The 18,749-nt window shown below is 54.5% G+C and overlaps 7 protein-coding genes across 7 annotated transcripts; 4 read left to right on the forward strand and 3 right to left on the reverse strand.

Moving 5' to 3' along the window:
* Positions 1-200: 200 nt before the first annotated feature.
* Positions 201-1,646, forward strand: SNX4 (intercellular trafficking and secretion; the record flags this gene model as incomplete). The annotated part of the gene is made up of 2 exons (XM_064801184.1): positions 201-383; positions 441-1,646. The coding sequence occupies 2 exons, from the start codon at positions 201-203 to the stop codon at positions 1,644-1,646; spliced, it is 1,389 nt and encodes a 462-aa protein (XP_064661135.1).
* Positions 1,647-1,850: 204 nt separating this feature from the next.
* On the forward strand, positions 1,851-4,817 carry PRP16 (DEAH-box RNA helicase prp16; the record flags this gene model as incomplete). Its single annotated transcript, XM_064801185.1, has 1 exon — positions 1,851-4,817. The coding sequence occupies one exon, from the start codon at positions 1,851-1,853 to the stop codon at positions 4,815-4,817; it is 2,967 nt and encodes a 988-aa protein (XP_064661136.1).
* Positions 4,818-6,160: 1,343 nt separating this feature from the next.
* On the reverse strand, positions 6,161-8,520 carry LTR77_003931 (uncharacterized protein; the record flags this gene model as incomplete). Its single annotated transcript, XM_064801186.1, has 5 exons — positions 6,161-7,048; positions 7,106-7,364; positions 7,418-8,029; positions 8,082-8,167; positions 8,437-8,520. 5 exons carry the CDS (start codon positions 8,518-8,520, stop codon positions 6,161-6,163), a joined length of 1,929 nt encoding a protein of 642 aa, XP_064661137.1.
* Positions 8,521-9,160: 640 nt separating this feature from the next.
* LTR77_003932 (uncharacterized protein) lies at positions 9,161-10,180 on the forward strand (the record flags this gene model as incomplete). Its single annotated transcript, XM_064801187.1, has 2 exons — positions 9,161-9,362; positions 9,420-10,180. The coding sequence occupies 2 exons, from the start codon at positions 9,161-9,163 to the stop codon at positions 10,178-10,180; spliced, it is 963 nt and encodes a 320-aa protein (XP_064661138.1).
* A 469-nt stretch (positions 10,181-10,649) lies between these two features.
* Positions 10,650-13,145, forward strand: SSB1 (Heat shock protein ssb1; the record flags this gene model as incomplete). The annotated part of the gene is made up of 10 exons (XM_064801188.1): positions 10,650-10,692; positions 10,746-10,796; positions 10,854-10,980; positions 11,037-11,202; positions 11,253-11,553; positions 11,667-11,741; positions 11,794-12,342; positions 12,396-12,423; positions 12,589-12,656; positions 12,709-13,145. 10 exons carry the CDS (start codon positions 10,650-10,652, stop codon positions 13,143-13,145), a joined length of 1,845 nt encoding a protein of 614 aa, XP_064661139.1.
* Positions 13,146-13,703: 558 nt separating this feature from the next.
* LTR77_003934 (uncharacterized protein) lies at positions 13,704-15,047 on the reverse strand (the record flags this gene model as incomplete). Its single annotated transcript, XM_064801189.1, has 2 exons — positions 13,704-14,950; positions 15,035-15,047. 2 exons carry the CDS (start codon positions 15,045-15,047, stop codon positions 13,704-13,706), a joined length of 1,260 nt encoding a protein of 419 aa, XP_064661140.1.
* Positions 15,048-15,685: 638 nt separating this feature from the next.
* Positions 15,686-18,743, reverse strand: TOP1 (DNA topoisomerase 1; the record flags this gene model as incomplete). The annotated part of the gene is made up of 3 exons (XM_064801190.1): positions 15,686-15,820; positions 15,879-18,454; positions 18,704-18,743. 3 exons carry the CDS (start codon positions 18,741-18,743, stop codon positions 15,686-15,688), a joined length of 2,751 nt encoding a protein of 916 aa, XP_064661141.1.
* Between the last annotated feature and the right edge of the window lie 6 nt (positions 18,744-18,749).

Genomic DNA, 18,749 nt, shown 5'->3' on the forward strand with positions numbered 1-18,749 from the left:
GCGACCTCGTCTACCGAGCGGAGGTTCCATAACAGCACCAACCCACGAATACGAGGATCTCAGGCGCGCCATCTCTTGGGCTTGCGACTGCGAGGCGATTGCGCGTTTGAACGATTCTAGGGGCATAGGAGAACCCAGGCTAAGATCGTAGCTGGGCCTCAGTCTGGACAAGCCCCTCCAGCTGCCAGGCATTCGCAACCATGGATGCCGGCAGCAGTAACGACTACGGTGATGCGGACTGGCAGCAGGCCGGACACGATGCCACTGCGCAAGACCTGGCTGGGCCGGGCTCACAAGGCCATCTTGACTGCACGGTAGACCATCCACAGAAGGAGGGCGAGGGGACACAGAACGCCTACGTTTCCTACCTTGTCACCACAAACGTGAGTAGCGCATACGAGAGGGCACATGCTACCCGATTTTCTGACGCCTAGCTGCAGACCGACTTCAAGTCTTTCCAATCCTCACATTTCACCGTACGGCGGCGCTTCACGGATTTTGTGTTCCTCTACAAGACCTTGAGCAGAGAATACCCACAATGCGCGGTCCCGCCTATACCCGACAAACACAATGTATCATACGCGCGAGGACAGAGCTTCACAGAAGAATTCATGTCAAGAAGGGCGCATTCGCTGGACCGATTCTTGAAGCGTCTAGCACTGCACCCGGTGCTGAGGCGAGCTGCGATCCTCACCATATTCTTGGAAAGCTCGGATTGGAATGCTACAATGAAGAGCCGGCCTACAAGGGGCATGTCGGGTGGTAGCGAGGGTGCAAGCTCAGGTGTGTTGGAGACCTGGACTGACAGTAAGCGTGTCCCTCGACAGCGCCTTACGATGTCTGGAGCGGTTGCTAAGATGATGGCAGGCTTTCTGAACGCATTCACCAAACCGCACAAGACGGACAAACGGTTTTCGGATGTCAACGAGCGAGCCGCCAAACTCGACAACGATCTCGGTACCGTCTCGAAGACTGTTGCGAGGGTTGCTAAGCGGGAGTCGGACCTTGAAACGGATTATGCGGATCTCGCAGTGCAGTTCCAGAAACTCGCCGCGCTGGAGCCGGGCGTCCAAGACGAGCTGACAAAATTCGCATCGAGCGTGCAAGAGACGAGCGAAGGTTGGAAAGGCCTTAAAGAGCACACCGACTACAGCTACCTCGGCTCGCTCAAGGACATGGAATCGTATATCCTCGCCGTCAAATCCCTGCTCAAGACCCGCGAGCAAAAGCAACTCGACTTCGAAGGCCTGACGGACTACCTCACGAAAGCTGCCTACGAGCGCGATACCCTTGCCTCTCACGGCAGCGCGGGCGCTACTGGTTTCATCCGGCAGAAGATTGAAGACGTACGAGGTGTGGACCACGAGCAGAGTCGGCGAGAGCGGACAAGGAAGCTCGAGGTACAGATCTCGCGGCTTACTACGGAAGTGGAGAATGCGAAGAAGACTTCGGAGGCTTTTGATGAGGAAGTCGTCAAGGAGGTGCAGGATTTCGAGCGGATTAAGGCGGTGGAGTTCCGGGACACGTTGACCGGGCTGGCCGATGCGCATATGGAGTTCTTCAAGGGCAACATTGGTATCTGGGAGAGGTTCATTCAAGATATGGAGAGGCAGCAGAGGGAAGCTGATGCTGCTGAAGCGGGATGAGGAGGGTGTCGGCGTGAGGTGGTGTAGTATAATGTAATCGGCGATTGGACAGAAGTCGTTGTATCAAATAAGACTTTAAGCCAACTTCCACTTTCAGAAATTCGTTTTGCATGTGACAGCGTCTTCCAGTCTTAAGACACCCATAAGTCACCAACAGCAGCTTGAATGTGAGTAAGCCAAATAGTCCTTGAAAGACACTTCATCATGTCTGGCGAACGTAGTCCTAAACGCCGCCGCTACGACGAATCCGACGAACACCTCTCGATCAAGCCTCGATTTGCACCTCACCTCCGAGATGGGAACCGCAACGGCGACTCGCGATCCTCCACCCCTCGAGGCTACCGCGATGGTACCCCGTCGAGACCACACGCCGAGTTCGACGGCCCCGAGCCTGGCGTGGACGACGAAGACGCAGCCGCCTTAGACCGCGACTGGTACAACACCGCCGAAGAAGGCGCGGTGTTGGGCGACGACATGCACAACCCATTCGGCGGGACGGACGACATCTCATGGGCGGATCAAGAGCGGGAGCGTCAACTACTGGAGAAGAAGATGGCGGTGCGAAGTAGAGTGAACCCGAAACATTTACAGCGGCAGAAGGACAATGATGCTTGGGAAGCCAATCGCATGCTCGCGAGTAATGTGGCACAAACGCGGGATCAGTACCATGATTTCCAGGACGATAATGAGGATATGCGGATGCATTTGCTGGTGCATGATCTCAAGCCGCCTTTTCTAGACGGCAAGACGGTGTTTACGAAGCAGTTGGAGCCGATCTCTGCGGTGCGGGATCCACAGAGCGATATGGCTGTCTTCTCGCGGAAGGGAAGCAGAGTGGTGAAAGAGAAGCGGCAGCAGAAGGAACGGCAGAAGCAGGCGCAAGAGGCGACGGGGCTGGCGGGGACGGCGTTGGGGAATATCATGGGTGCTAAGGAGGATGATACTGATTCTGCTGTTCCGAATGCGAACGGAGCGGAAGAGAAGAATCAGGGGAGCAAGTTTGGTGTGCATATGAAGAAGGACACCGGGCAGAGCGACTTTTCGAGGTCGAAGAGCTTGAGGGAGCAGAGGGAATATTTGCCTGCGTTTGCGGTGAGGGAGGAGTTGTTGCGGGTAGTGAGGGACAATCAGGTTACGATTGTGGTTGGACAGACGGGGTCGGGGAAGACGACGCAGTTGACGCAGTTTCTTTACGAGGATGGGTATGGCAAGGATGGGTTGATTGGGTGTACGCAGCCCAGACGTGTTGCTGCAATGTCCGTGGCCAAGCGGGTGAGTGAAGAGATGGAAATTCCGCTGGGAGGGTTGGTGGGCTATGCGATTCGATTCGAGGACTGCACTTCGAAGGATACGGTCATCAAGTATATGACGGATGGTGTGCTGTTGAGGGAGAGTCTTTCGAACTCAGATCTGGACCAGTACAGTTGCATTATCATGGACGAGGCACACGAGCGAGCGCTAAATACGGATATACTGATGGGCTTACTCAAGAAGGTCTTGACACGACGACGAGACCTCAAGCTCATTGTCACTTCGGCTACGATGAACGCCGAGCGGTTTTCGAGATTCTATGGCGGAGCGCCTGAGTTCTTCATTCCAGGTCGGACGTTCCCGGTCGATATCCAATACTCGCGCTCACCCTGCGAGGACTACGTTGACAGCGCAGTGCGACAGGTGCTTGCGATCCACGTCAGCCAGCCAACAGGCGATATACTGGTGTTCATGACCGGCCAGGAAGACATCGAGGTCACCTGCGAGCTGATCGCAGAACGTTTGGCTCAGCTCAACGATCCACCGAAGCTGTCAATCCTGCCCATCTACTCGCAGATGCCTGCGGATCTGCAAGCGAAGATCTTTGACCGAGCGGCGCCTGGTGTAAGGAAGTGCATTGTCGCAACGAATATTGCTGAAACAAGCTTGACAGTCGATGGCATCATGTATGTTGTCGACTGCGGTTTCAGCAAGCTGAAAGTGTATAACCCTCGTATGGGCATGGATACGCTTCAGATCACGCCAGTTAGTCAGGCCAACGCTTCTCAGCGAGCTGGCCGAGCTGGCAGGACTGGCCCCGGCAAAGCATTTCATCTCTACACTGAGCGAGCTTTCCGGGATGAGTTCTACATCGCCACCATCCCCGAGATCCAGCGGACGAATCTTGCAAATACTGTCCTCATGCTTAAGAGTCTCGGCGTCAAAGACCTGCTGGACTTCGACTTCATGGACCCGCCACCGCAAGACACAATCACTACTTCCCTCTTCGACCTCTGGGCTCTCGGCGCACTCTCAAACCTCGGCGAGCTCACCGACCTAGGCCGCCAAATGTCGCCCTTCCCGATGGATCCCAGCCTGGCCAAACTCGTCATCGAGTCGAGCCAATCTTACCGCTGCAGCGAAGAAATGGTCACAATCGTGTCCATGCTCAGCGTCCCCTCCGTCTTTTACCGCCCCAAAGAGCGCCTCGAAGAGTCCGACGCCGCGCGCGAGAAGTTCTTCGTGCACGATTCCGATCACCTCACTCTTTTGACAGTCTACCAGCAATGGACCGCCAACGGCTGCCGCGACGGCTGGTGCGTGAAGCATTTCTTGCACCCTAAAGCGCTGCGTCGAGCGCAGGAGATCCGGAACCAAATCACGGATATCATGAAATCCAACAAAATGGAGCTCGTGTCCTGCGGTTACGACCTGGATGTTGTCCGCGAGTGCATTTGCAGCGGGTACTACCACCAAGCTGCCAAGCGGAAAGGGCTGGGCGAGTACGTGAACCTGCGCACGTCGGTTTCTGTGCAGTTACATCCGACTTCTGCTCTTTACAATAGTGGGGACCCGCCGGACTACGTGGTGTATCACGAGTTGATCTTGACGAGCAAGGAGTACATGAGCTGCGTCACGGCTGTCGACCCGCATTGGCTGGCGGATCTGGGCGGGGTATTTTACAGCGTCAAAGAGAAAGGTTTCAGTGCGAAAGGGAAGAAGGAGATTGAGTACTCGAAGCGGGAGGAGTTGGAGAGGGGGATTGCGGCGGATCGTGCGAGGCAGAGGGCGGAGGAGGAGAGGGAAAGGGGGGTTGTGAATGGTGTTGTGCAGGTGGAGAAGCCTGTGCCGAAGAAGCCGGCTACTGTGAGTAAGGGGAGTGCGGTTGTTAAGCCTGTCATCAAGGGCAGGAGAAGATAAGCACAAATCGTTAGCTTCGAAAAGCTATGAATAAGATATCCTATCAAACCACAGCATCATCCCACATACCGCAAGAGTGCGCTCACACTTCTGCCCATCCCTTTTCTTTGACTCTTTCAGCTCGCTGTTTCCGCTGTTCCTCAGTGTCGACATCTCAGACCTCTGAGCCGACAGACTTCCTACGCATCGCGGCATTCTTCATGTCCACCAACGAAGCTTTTCGAGCATCCATGACAGCCGCACCTTGCACTTCCTTGACCTCCTGAAAGCTTACAGTCGGTTTAAAGCCAGGCGACTGCCAAGCGTGCGGTACTTTGGCGTAGGGCTCATCGACTTGCTCGAGCGAGAGACCTTTCGTCTCGTAGATCATGGCGTAGACCAATGGATGTGGGCAGAGGTCATGATTATGCTGTGGGGAGGCGCACCGAAAAAGAATCAAATATGGCAAAGAGTGCCCCAAATAAATAAAACCTTCGGCTCCAGCGCAGCGTCTCCGGATCATCGTTCACCATATACTGTGTCGCATATAGAATGGCCCAACTCAACAACCACTTCGACGCTGTAAATATCGATAAGCTCTTTGCCCGGACCTTAAGCGGGAATATCTCTCCCGTGACGGCCCAAGCACCTAGGCCCCACGAACAAGCGAAGAAGAAGAAGTGTTCGTACAACACACCTCTTGGGCCGTCTCTCCATTCTTTAGAGGTGTTGAGTTTGCCTTCCGGGCTAGCTCAAGTTGATTTTGGTACGCTCAAGTACTTTTCAATGGTCTTCCAGTAAAGCCTGATATCGTGTACATCATCTTGGAGCCGTCCAATGTTTTCACGTTGTCCTCGAGAGGTTCGTGGCGATGGAGCTTGTGCTTGCTGTCCATCCGCACAGATCGATATACGCGACAGTATCCTCCCTGTAATGCAGATTGAAGGGTACACGAAATGACCGCATCTCCTTGACCAAGCGTGTGTGCAATGGGCATGAGGTCGAAAAGCGGATGACCAAGAATCAGAGGAATGTCGATCTGCCGACGTCCCGCCCCGAAGGGCGGGAATACAAGCTCTGGCTAGCAATTGCTTGACCTCGTAGCTTGTCCTTCGCCTTGGATGAAGAGAGTAGGAGGGACCTATCGGGACATTGCATGCGCCAGCAACTGATAGCCACCTGGTAAGATATGCTCTGGACGCTGGGAATAGGGCCGTGGTTTGATAGTAAACTGGTTTGGAGCATGGCATCTACCTGCTTTCCAACACCTCAAGAATACATCGGCGTAAAGGAGTAAGCTCGCCGCACTGCCCATCAAAGCAGCGTATAGTACATCAAGTCGTCTCAAGCCTAAGCATCCCATCTCATCTCATCAGGTTAACAAACACATTAACCTTCTCAACATCCAAGCCCTCGGCATTCACCGTACCCTTTGCCGCGGCGACTTCGACTTCTATCCTGTTAACCCCTCCTGCTAGACTACCCTCGTACACGTGCGTCCGTCTGCTGGTCTCGGAGTTGAGCAGCGTATCGCGCTGTGTCAATCGCGTGCCATTGACCGTGACGAAGAGCTTGTAAGGTCGACCCATGGCTAGCTGCTTCGAGATCGTGGGCTGGATCTGCAGGAAGTAGTGCGTTGGTGGTAAGGAGAGCGTTGTCGACTGTTGGCTGAGCGTCGGGTGTGGCGAGATGGAGATGCTGAAAGGTTTCGCGGCCTTCAGCTGCGGGTGAGTTGATATTGTTACGGATGGTAGAAGAGCAGCTTCGATTGGATAGCTGCGCAGAGGTGTAGGCGGTAGGTACGCGGGAGCTGTGTAGTTGGGCGGTGGCAGTCCGGGGTATGGGCTGCTGCTTGTTGGACGCATGACCGGGGGCGGCATCATGCCATTGGTGGAAGAGCCGGATGGCATGAGTGTGGGCGGTCCTGGCGATTGCGATAGCGGCTTCTCCATCTTGATGCCTGAGTCCAGTGGCGAGCCGCTGCTCGAAGGTCGCATCGAATTGACCGGCTTAGCATGGTTTCCGTTGACGGCAGGCGGGTGGGCTTTCTGTTGTCCGTTCACCCCTGCCTGCACCATCTGACGCTGGCGAAGAAGCGCTTCGTTGTCGACAGACACACCTGATGCAGGCGAGCCCCGGTTCTGTGATAGATTGAGCATGACCTTGGGTTTGGGTCCACCCAGCTTTATCTTAGGTCCTGCTGGCTCTTCGACTTTCTCCTTGGCCTCAGCGAGCAAAGATTGGAAGTGCTCCTGCGAATCCGCGAGTCAGTATCCACACGCGATAGGATTGAGGATCGCGGAACTCACCCTGAACTCATCTGCAAGGTTGTACATGTCGCTGCCGTCTTCGTTGTACTCCTGTGCGTTGCGCCAGATGAACGATACCTCTTCCTCGAAAGCGTCCCAGGTTTTGAAGTCGGTGATGTTCGTCGATGGCGCGCGGCCATGCTGACCACGAGCACGCTTGGCTACGCTCTTTAGCGAGACAGGATGCTTGATGATTTTGTAGTAATCTTCCAGCTTCCGCGTGGGCAGATTGCCGAATGGGAAGTAAATCTCGAGGCCTCTGTACTCTTATTAGCATAAACGAATGTAGACCAAGAGCTCAACAACACTCACTCCTCGTCATGATACCTGAGCAGGAAGGCAATCATCTTTTGCTGCGCTTCCTGGAATGTCATGCCCGTGAAGTCGATGTCGTTGCTGCCGTCGCCGCCTTCCTCAGCACCTTCATCACCCTCGTCATCCTCGCCAGTGCCTGCACTTGGAGCTATCGACACCTGCTTGGCTGGCGGTTCAGACGTCCGCGCAGACAGCACAATCTTCGGCTTTGCACTGCTCTCCCGCCGCGCCCCCGGCGCTGCATCAGTGTTGGCATTCCTCACCCCATTCTGCGCTGGCGGTGCTGGTGTTTCTGGTATAGGTGTGGCAAAGGCAGAGTATCCTGGATCCTCTTTGTACGCAGGATTGTGGACCTTCATGTGGTTGAAGACCAGCTTCCGTATCTTCTCGGCATCTTCGTGGATCAGGCTCTTTGAGTCGTTGAAGTCCTTTGCGTTTTGAACTAGCCGCTTGAAGTCGCTCTCGAGGGTGGTAACGGTGGGATATGCATCGCGTTTAAGCTTCTCTTCGATCGTGTCGAGGGCGATGGGGAGCTTGATGATATCGTAGTACTCCGGTAGTTCATCTCGGTCGGGAAGCGTGAGGAATTGGAGTGCGATCTCCCGGCCGCTGCAAGATTCGGTCAGTCGCGCGGTATGACTGGCATGGTCAAGATGCTCACTTCTTGTCTGTAGCATTGTGCAGTTGCTCTAAGAGCTTCTCACCCACCTGCTGTACGGTCGATTTGGTCGAGGGTGCGCTGGAGTTCTAGGTGCGGCGCATAATGTTAGCTTGTGCGCATGTGCAAGTTGCAGGAGCATTGCGAGGTGGTGAGGTCTGGCATGCGGAGTGACGGAGGTGAGGGTTGCGTTAGATCGACCCAATGTCGCGAAGCTCTTCTTCCTCTTCCTCCGTCCACCATCGCAACTTGTGCCCACACCTCCCCTCTACAGGCTGCGAGCCAGCGCGATCGTCTCGATGCATCGCTATACATCCGAACGAGGTACGCGTGTGTAATGAAAGAATCAGGAACATACCAAAAGTTTCAGCCTCTTGGATGCGCTGCCCTCGGTGGAGGATGGTGTCGCGTTGGTCGCTCTTCGTTTCCGGGAGCCGTCCATCTTCCGCGTTCGCCTTGGTGAATTCGACCCAGGGTCCGCACGGTATGCGGAAGTACGATATCGGTTTGCGCAGGCGAATCTTACACCTTGAATGCGTTGCGCGTTGCCAGCGATACGCCCACCTTCGCGCGGTTTGGCTGTTGACACGGCCAGCGGCTGCCAAGACGTCGATATGCTTACTCATCAGTCACGATCACGTGCGACCATTCCTGCAATCATATTACGGTCTTGAAAGTCCGACCAGCATTATTGGAGTGCGTGGTTGCAAGTACCTGTTGGCAAATGCAGGATGCGCATGTTCAGGGTAGGTGTGACAGTCCATCGTCGCGATTGACGGAAGGCTGCCGGCCAATTCACTTGCACATTACTCCTACTGCTATCATATCACAGGTAAATCTTGACAATTTTGTGACAGTCCTCCCGAGTATTGCACGTGGTCTTTCTGGGAGCAGGCGCGTGCATTCAACAGCATGAAGTTCAGTCGTGGCGTGTCGCGCGCAATCCTCGTCATTCCCGCAAAGTATTCTCGCTTGACCTCACCTCACTTCTCTTCACCACGCAGCTTAACCGCCAGCAAAACGCATAACGTTCTTCATTTTCTCGGCGCATCTTGTACTGTACGGTCGAAGTACCTGCCGGGATGGGTGCGAAACTCAAGCGCAAAGCTGTGTGGCTAAACGAAGAAAGCGATTCTGAGAAGTCTCAGTCTGCGATGCAGCCGATCAAGGAGGAAGAGGACAGCGACGGCGAGGAACATGAGCCTGCATTTGACTCTCGCGCGTCGACTAAGCGCAACAAGAACGGATCGCTGAGTGCAAAGAGCACGATGTCTCCTTTCGAGAGTAAGCCTTTCCACCTTCCAGCTTGGCTTTTCACTGAGGACTGACGTCGCATGGCAGAACTCGCTGCGAGTGGAAGAAGAGAGGTCACCAAGGCATGGGTTGTGGAAATCTTAGAGGCTATCGAGGAGCATTATGCGGAGCACGGCAACGTGAAGAAGCTCCCGTACAACGCGGCAAAAGACGTCACCGGCCTACTTCCGCTCGTCAAGGATCCCAAGGCCCAGTTTGAATGGCGCAATGGTCAAGTCCGCAGCATCGCGGACCTTAGAGGGTGGGGTCTCGCGGCGTGCTTGTGTGAATTGCTAGGAACCGTGCAGAACAAGTGCTGCGACACATGCTTTGGCAAAGATGGACGTGTTCCAACTTGGGAAGACTCTAAGTCCGCCGTCGGCTGGTTCGGAAAGTGCAAGCGTCTACCAGGAAGATTCTACAATCGCTGCAACAACTGCCTGACGACACATAGAGACGAAGTTTGCGATTTCAACACAAAGGTCTTCGTAAAGATCAACAAGCCCCGCGCAGCAGACCAGGCCACGGCTGCCAAGCAGCGCAAGGGAGCCGACACTGTGAGACATGCCGAAATGAACAGAATGCCGGGTAACGAGGATTCAGCCTCTTCGCTTGACCGAGGCCAACAAGTCGACATTAGCAACGCTGGACGGCTGCTCGAGCACATTGCGAACATCGAGAGGCATACAGAAGCGATTGATGAGCTTCTCACGATGGAGGACATGGACAAGAAGAAGGCTAAGGTAGTCATGGCCTTGTCACGCTTACAGGGTGTTGGTAGGGTGCTCGAGGCCATGGGGACGAACTGAGGATGCCCGGAGGTCGGCAGTTGAATGTGTGACCAACGGCACGCGGGATCGAGAGTATCGTCTGTTGCTTGATAGAGCCATATGCTCACGGGGTGCAGTGCCAAGTGTACAAGGAGAAAAAGCGGAGTGGATTGCCTACTTGCTGTGAAGGCTTGCGGAAGGACCCCCTTCGATCGACCATTGTTGCATTAGCTTACAACGCATATGCTGAGATAGCTTGCGGATTGATCATCTTGCATCAAAGCCTCGAAAACATTCATATTCCCACAAAGTAGAGCATGAAATCAGATGTTCTCCAACTTCAAAGACATGATGTCGGACCCTGCCCTCACCGTCTTCGATTTAAGGTTTGCGCTAGCCCAATCCACTTGCAGTTCGCAGAGCGAAATTTCGATGGACTTTTGAACTTGGAACTTTTCTCAAGACACCACAAACTCTCCACCCACTACAACACACAACACCTATAAACATGGCGGACGAAGTCTACGATGGTGCCATTGGCATCGATCTCGGTAGGGAACATGCAACGGCAGCGGAGCGCGACGCAGATGCTGATGTTCACCAGGAACCACCTACTCTTGTGTGGCCAACTATGAGGGCGCTGGCGTCGAGATCAGTGAGTGCGCCGGATGTTCAAAAGCAATGATGGACCCATACTAATGATGGCATCCAGTCGCCAACGAGCAAGGAAGCTTCACCACCCCATCCTTCGTCTCCTTCACCTCCGAAGAGCGATTGATCGGTGAGGCTGCGAAGAACCAGGCCGCCATGAACCCCGCGAACACCGTCTTCGATGTGAAGTGAGTTGGAAAGATGGACAAACAGACGCACGGGAATGGCTCTAACAGGACTTTAGGCGCCTCATTGGACGGAGATTCGACGACCCTACCGTCAAGAAGGATATCGAGTCGTGGCCCTTCAAGGTCATTGACACTGAGAACAACCCGAAGGTGCAGGTCGAATACCTCGGGGAGAACAAGACCTTCTCGCCGCAGGAGATCTCTGCCATGGTGTTGGGCAAGGTCAGTCGCATGGTAGTCTGACATCGGTGTCACATGCTAACTCCTAACAGATGAAGGAGGTCGCGGAAGTCAAGCTGGGCAAGAAGGTCGAGAAGGCCGTCATCACCGTCCCCGCCTACTTTAACGACAACCAGAGACAAGCCACAAAGGACGCTGGTGCGATCGCTGGCCTCAACGTCCTCCGTATCATCAACGAGCCTACTGCCGCTGCCATTGCCTACGGTCTCGGTTCCGGCAAGTCTGAGAAGGAGAGGAACGTGCTGATCTACGACCTCGGTGGTGGTACCTTCGATGTCTCGCTCCTGCACATTCAGGGTGGCGTGTTCACCGTCAAGGCTACGGCTGGTGACAGTAAGTACTGATGGGCAAAAGGGTTCTCTGAGACACAATGGAGCTCCCTGCGACGTTCTGAGACCCGATGCCTACTCTTTGCAGTCCAGAGACACTTGCTGACCCTTTTGTAGCGCACTTGGGTGGCCAGGACTTCGACACCAACCTGCTTGAGCACTTCAAGAAGGAGTTCCAGCGCAAGACCAAGAGTACGCAACAGCATCCTCAATAATTATCAAGCGTTTGCTAACTTTCGCGCAGAGGACATCTCCAACGACCCACGTGCCCTCCGCCGCCTGCGAACTGCTTGCGAACGCGCCAAGCGCACCCTTTCGAACGGCACTCAGACCACTGTCGAGATCGACTCCCTCTTCGACGGCGAGGACTTCAACGCGAACATCACCCGTGCACGATTCGAAGATATCAACAGCAAGGCATTCAACGGCACGATCCAGCCTGTCGAGCAGGTGTTGAAGGACGCCGCGCTTGAGAAGAGCAAGGTTGACGAGATCGTCTTGGTCGGTGGCAGCACACGTATTCCACGGATACAGAAGCTCCTGTCCGACTTCTTCAACGGCAAGAAGCTCGAGAAGAGCATCAACCCGGACGAGGCTGTTGCGTACGGTGCCGCCGTCCAGGCTGGTATTCTGTCCGGCAAGGCTACTTCGGCTGACACCTCTGACCTGCTTCTGCTCGATGTCGTCCCGCTCTCGCTCGGTGTGGCTATGGAGGGCAACATCTTCGCGCCTGTCGTCCCTCGCGGCAATACTGTTCCCACGCTCAAGAAGCGTACCTTCACCACCGTTGCTGGTATGTTCAAACCACTATTGATTTTGGAGACCCACATGCTTACAACCTCTCAGATAACCAGCAGACTGTGCAGTTCCCGGTGTAAGTGCTCGTCCTTCTGGGTGGAAGCGTTCTCTGAGATAGCATCTGGCTATATTCTCCTTCAGGGGTTTTCTAGCTTGGTGTGGGGCTCGAGATGACCTTCTACCCTTCGCAGGCCGCATCTTCATCCCTTTCGCCACAGTCATGCTAATTCGTGGCTATCAGGTTCCAAGGTGAGCGTGTGAATTGCGAGGACAACACCTCTCTTGGAGAGTTCACGCTTGCGCCAATCCGTAAGTTGAAACTACCCATTTCGTCTTTGAGGCATAGACTAATTGTGTACAGCCCCCATGCGCGCCGGCGACGCTGTCCTCGAAGTCGTGTTCGAAGTCGACGTCAACGGTATCCTCAAGGTTACCGCCACCGAGAAGTCCTCCGGCCGCAGCGCCAACATCACCATCTCCAACTCGGTCGGCAAGCTATCCTCCGCCGAGATCGACAAGATGGTTGAGGACGCCGCCAAGTTCAAGAGCAGCGACGAGGCTTTCAGCCAGAAGTTCGAGGCCCGCCAGCAACTTGAGAGCTACATCAGCCGTGTCGAGGAGATCGTCAGCGACCCATCGATGAGCATGAAGCTCAAGCGCGGACAGAAGGAGAAGATCGAGAGCGCGCTCAGCGATGCGATGGCACAGCTCGAGATCGAGGATGCGGGCAGTGATGACTTGAGGAAGAAGGAGCTGGCGTTGAAGAGGCTGGTGACGAAGGCCATGGCTACTCGCTAAGAGTGGACACGGTTCTCGGGATGACGAGTGGTGTTTGCTTGCTTGCTTGTCACTGCGGACAGTCGATGGGCAAGCGACTCAGAGGCTTCACGTCGCTGTTATGCATATGGTCTAGACTGCGAGTGTTTCGATGATGAGACGGCATTTTCGGACGAGAAAAGTAGATTGTCACAGCATCGTCGGACGTCATGGGAATGGCGTTCGGGGGTGGGTGTAATGGAATGTTTCAATGACAGCATTCTCTCTCACACAGCCTCACCATGTCAGATACCCGTTTGAGCCACATGACAATGTACCCTTGAGCAACGTACTGCCTGCCCAGAGGAGCAGTCCATGTGGTTGTCGAACAGCCTTCTCATCTTAACAGCGTTAGCCAGATAATCGAATGGCAGTCGGTAAAACTGTCACCCTGTCTCACTTTTGAAGACTTCTGGTGGCCCTTGTGCTACCTCCTAATCCAATGGTCTCTGCATCACTGCAGCCAGTGTTGAATATGGCTCTATCTCTGGTACTAAATCTATCCCAATGCTGAGAGCCCTCTAACGACATGCTCCCAGATCAACTTTTCTTCTTTTCTGCTTCCCGTCTGCTCTCCTCTTCCAGCTTCTTCCACTTCTCCTCTGGGATCGTGAGGCACTGGATGTTAAGATAGCCACAAATGGCGTTGATGACCAGGTACGCCCACCGGAAGTATACGACCACAGAGATCGCAAAGTACGCCCAGAGATAGTAGTGCTCGACTTCCGCCGACACTGGCTCGAAACCAAACACCGGCAAATTAACCAGCACCGCTCCACCCATCAGCGGCAGCAGAAGGCCTGTCCAGTACGGGAACGGCTGCCGCGTTAAGTGCGCGAGGATAATCTTCGTCGTCATCCGCCCGAACACAAAGGACAGCGTGAGGCATAGCAGAGCCAGGTGATTGTCGAACAGTAAATGCGAGTACGGGGACCCCAGCCATGCGAGTAAGGAGGTCGTGAACGAAATCATCGGGATCCAACCCAGAAACGTGGGAGCCAAGGGGAGGTTGTTCGCTTTCCGCGCCTGCGCGACGTTGTAGACACACGATGGCAAATGGGCGACGAAGAACCCCGCGAGGAGGATAGGGAGCCAGGCGTCTTCTGCTGTCATTTTGCCTAGGATTTCTTCCAGCCCGATGATGTTGGACAGCGGTTCGCGCCAGATTTGCGGGCTGTAGAGGCCGGAGGTGATCATGATGGCGCTGGCGAGGATGAGGCCTTCGGTTGGTCCGTTGAAGTAGCCTAGGTAGAGGGTGTGGGTGTGGTAGGTCTCCCAGGTTGAGAAGAACATTGGTAGTGTTGGGACTAGGGCTGTGAAGGCGCCCAATTTCGTTGCTCCCAGCCCCATTGCGCTCGTTTCGAGCAGAGAAGCTAGGGTGCAGTTCAGCGAGTCAATGCCGTGGTCAAAAAGCTCCCCTAGACCGGATGAAGTCCCTGTTCGGCGCGCCTGCTTGCCGTCGATATTATCCATAGTCGAGTAAGCCCATACCCCAAAAGCGTAGCTGTAGTAAACCCATTGCTGCTTCGGTCCCAAAAGATCCGGGTCAACGACGGCTAGAAGGGCGACGTTGCCGATGATGAAGAAGAAGCCTAGGAGGGTAACCATGTTGGGGGCGAGCCATAGTGGGAGGAACTCGACGCAGGCGTTCCACTGGGGGATGTTAGTTTGGGTGGTGAGGGCTTGGGATGGGGGAGGTTGTACGTAGTGTCTGAGGATGTATTTTGATATTGGAGATTTGTCGACTGAGGAGTATTTGTAGGTCTTGAAGTGCTTCAATGCATTTTCTGAGAGGGAAGGCGAGGCTGCTTTCTCTTAGAAGGCCGTGTTAGCATTGGCCTATACAGCTTTCAATCAGGTGAGAAACATACTAGAAGCGGCCATTTCGCTATGTCTTGCGGTATTAATGCTCGGGTGTCGTCTCAGTTTATCATGGCTACCAATCTGTCACGAACTCACGGCAAGACAAAGTGAATTATGAGGAGAGGAGAGAGTGTTCTTGGTCTGGCTCGGTGACATCAGCGGTGGACCCAAGCTTCATGTTCTCAAGATCACCTTGCTCTCTTCTCCAAAATCAATACGGCACAGAGAGTCACCAATGACTGAGGATGCTGATGGAAAATATAACTTGCTGTCGAGATAAACACATTGGAAGGTCCAAGCCCACGAGACCGCTACAGCAGGCATTGCGTACGGTCAACGAGGCTTGCATGGCTCAAATTACACCAAGGACACAACAGATAACGCATGGAGCTTGAGCATGTTCTGAGAACTGATCTGCTATCTCTAAAGCAAGAGCAAACTAATGTGCCACCCTCCAAGCAGGTCCCGTAGGAATCACTGATGCCCACCCACCTCATGTTGTTCAGCAACGCCTCCCATGCCAGGCCACCGCCGGTCTTGTACCCAGCTAGCCGTGATGCACCATATGTCTTCTCCCAGCCCCGTTCAAAGCACTGTACCATCCGCATATGCATCGTCAACCCGCAACCACCCCCTCTCGCCGAGAAGAGCACCCCAGCTTAGAACTCCCAGTCCTCATCCACCGAGTTGATGGCCCAGTTGAACTTGTCCCGCAACGTCTTGCTGAAGAAGCGCTCAATCGGCACGTCGAACTTCTTCGAGAAGACCACCGTCAGGCGGGGGTCGATGTAGTTCTGCCGTCTGCGTTAGCAACAGGTCCCACTCACTGATTCGAATGAAAATGGTACTCACGATCTTCGACGTCCCCAGCGCAACCTCCTTATTATTCTCGCGATCCTCACTCTGCGTCTTCAACGTCGCGATGCGCTGATCCAGCTTCTCAAGCTGCTGCACATACTTCTCCACGCTCGGCCCTTTCCCCTCAGCCTCTATCTTGCCCTTCTTGCGCTCCTGCTTGAACTTCGTCTCAAGCTCATCGGCAACTTCAAGACGCTCTTCCAGCACCTTGGCCTTTAATTCCTTCTCACCCTCTGCGAGAAGCTTCTCGTTGTCCTTTTCGAACTTCTTCTTGATCTTGTTGCGCTGCTCTTCGACAAGGGCTTCTTGGTGCTCTTTGACCCACTCTTCGTCCAGGCCGTCGGGGAGGGCGAAGTAGTCGGCGCCTTTCTTCTTCTTGAGCTTCGAGTCGAGGTCGAGCATCATCTGCTTGATGCGGTATTGCTGGTAGCGAAGTGTGTTGATGCGGTCTTCCATCTTCCCCATCTGTTGTTCGTGGCTGGCGGCGACAGTGCGCTTGTGGTTGCAGATGATGGCCACTTTGCGGTTGGCGTCGTTGTAGTCTTTCACTCTTTCAGGGATTGGCACCTTGGAGGAGACCTTCATCTCTCGGAGAAGGTTGGCCATGGTCCAAGAGGCGTTGTAGGTACGGAAGACTTTGGCCGTCAAGCCGGGCATGTAGTTCGAGAGATGCTTGTTCAGGCCGGAAGTGGTGATGCGGTCGAAGATCTCATCGCCGTCGCCCTTTGGACTCCGCTTGAAGATCTTGAGGTTCTTGAAGACCTGGTTGTCGACTTCGAACTCGTTGTAGAAGCGGATGGAGTCTTTACCTAGGAAATCGAAGATGACGGTGTTTGGAGGCCGGAGAGTGACGTGCTCGAACTTCAGAGAGCAACAGCCAACGGTGTCTGCCTCGTCCTCACCCTTCTCGTTGCCAGCACGTAGCGCAAACTGGTCGATGAGGTAGACGGCGGTGGCACGCTGGCGAATTGCCATCTCTTCGGCTTTGAGCTCCTTCGTGTAGTCCTTGCGGATGTAGTCGATGTGCTTCTTGAGCTCTCGCGCCTTCTCGAACTTCTTCCAGTCGCTCTGGCCCTTGACATCGGAATTCGCAGCCAGCATGACGTACTTGTAGGCGCCGTTGATGTTCTCCTGCCACATAGCGAGCCATGTGCCCTCTTGGTCATGCTTGACCTCTTTCCACTTGTGGCCCTCCGGAGGCTTTGGCACCATGGCTTCCTTGCCGATGTTGATGGTGATCTGCTCTGGAGACACTCGCTTCTTCCACTTGCCAGTCTTCGGGTGCTCACCGCGACCACGGAACAGGCCTGGAGGCTCAACACGGAAGTTGCCAACCTTCTGCTTGCGGCCGTCCCACATGCAGTACAGGTACGGCCCCTCCTTCTCGTCCTTCTCAGCCTTGATCTTCTTCTTCTCGGCCGCAGGAAGCGATTTCTTGGCCTGCCGCTCAGCATCGACATGCTCGAAGATGGGCTTGAAGTCGCACTTTGCAAACTCCTTGATCTTGATGCGGTTGCCATTCTTGTCGGTTGCGTGTCCGGTCTTATCCAGCACCTCCTTGAAGTCGGCGAAGAAGTTCTTCTGAAAAGTAGGGTTCTCGACGTTGTGCGTGGAGTGAAGCATGCTGCCGAACGCGTGCGCGATTTCCTCAGCGTCCTTGGCCAGGGTCACCGGCACTCCATCGTACAGCATCTTGACGTTCTTCGGGAGAGGCTCATACTCAGGTGGAAAGACGACGCCATTGTGCTCAAGCGTGTTCCACTTGATGGTACCGTCGCCCTGCATTTCAGCCTCCCACCACTTGTACTCCTCTTCCTCCTCGCCTTCTTCCTCGGCATCGGCGTACGTCTTGGCTTTGCCCTTGCCTTTGGCTGGAGCCGCTGTGGTCTCTTTCTTGCCCTTTTTCGCAGGAGCCTTCTTGCTCAGAGGCTTCTCGTCATCCTCAGACTCTTCCTTCTTCACCTTCTTAGCAGTGCCGTTGGCTTGCTTTTTCGGCGCGGGCTTCTTCTTAACAAGAGGCACGTCATCGTCGTCGTCGCTGTCCTGCTTCACTGCAGGCTTCCTCTTCTTGACGAGAGGCTTGTCGTCCTCATCATCACTCTCCTTCTTCACAGCCTTCTTCTTCGCATCGGCGGTCTTGTCCTCGGTCCGCATAGCCTTGGCCTCCTTCTCAGCCCTCTTCTCAATGACTGCCTTCTCCTTCTGCAGCTTCTTGTTGAGAGGCATGTCGTCGTCCGACTCTTCGCCTATCTGAGCAGCGGACGCTCTCGGAAGCTTCTGAAGCGGTACGTCGTCTTCGTCGTCAGACTCGGCAGGCTTCGTCGTCTTTCGACGCTTCTGAAGAGGCTTGTCGTCGTCTTCCGAGTCAGTCGACTCTTTGTAGGACTTGCCGTTGCCCATGGCTGATTTTCGCTTGGCATTGGTTGCGCCATTGGTGGTAGGCTTGTCTACGTCCATGTCTTCGATAGGGCCCATAGCCATGCTGATGCCTGGTTCGAGTTTGCCGTTGCTGGGGAGTTGCTTGTCCATGGCTTGGTCGACTGCAGCAGGAATGGTGTCTCTTGACTTAGCTGAGGAGGAAGTCAGTAAGAGAAGTGGTTTTGAGAACGTTTGTGCAGCAGTAATATTGTAATAATAGCACGAAGTGTCAATGAGTCAGATGATCAAAGATCAAGTGATGAGGCAGCCAAATAATAAAGTGAAGGAGATGATGGTTGACATGTGATGAAGCCGGGAAAGTTTTCACCAAGTCCCCACCACGAGCGCAAGGGGACTTCGCAGTTTTGAAGAACAGCAGTGAATCGGACTCGAGTACGTACCGCTCTTCAACAGAGGCTTGTCGTCCTCGGAATCAGTCATGATGGT

This window comes from Saxophila tyrrhenica, assembly GCF_035928015.1.
Source record: "Saxophila tyrrhenica strain CCFEE 5935 chromosome Unknown scaffold_5, whole genome shotgun sequence".
Classification (NCBI taxonomy): Eukaryota; Fungi; Ascomycota; class Dothideomycetes; order Mycosphaerellales; family Extremaceae; genus Saxophila; species Saxophila tyrrhenica.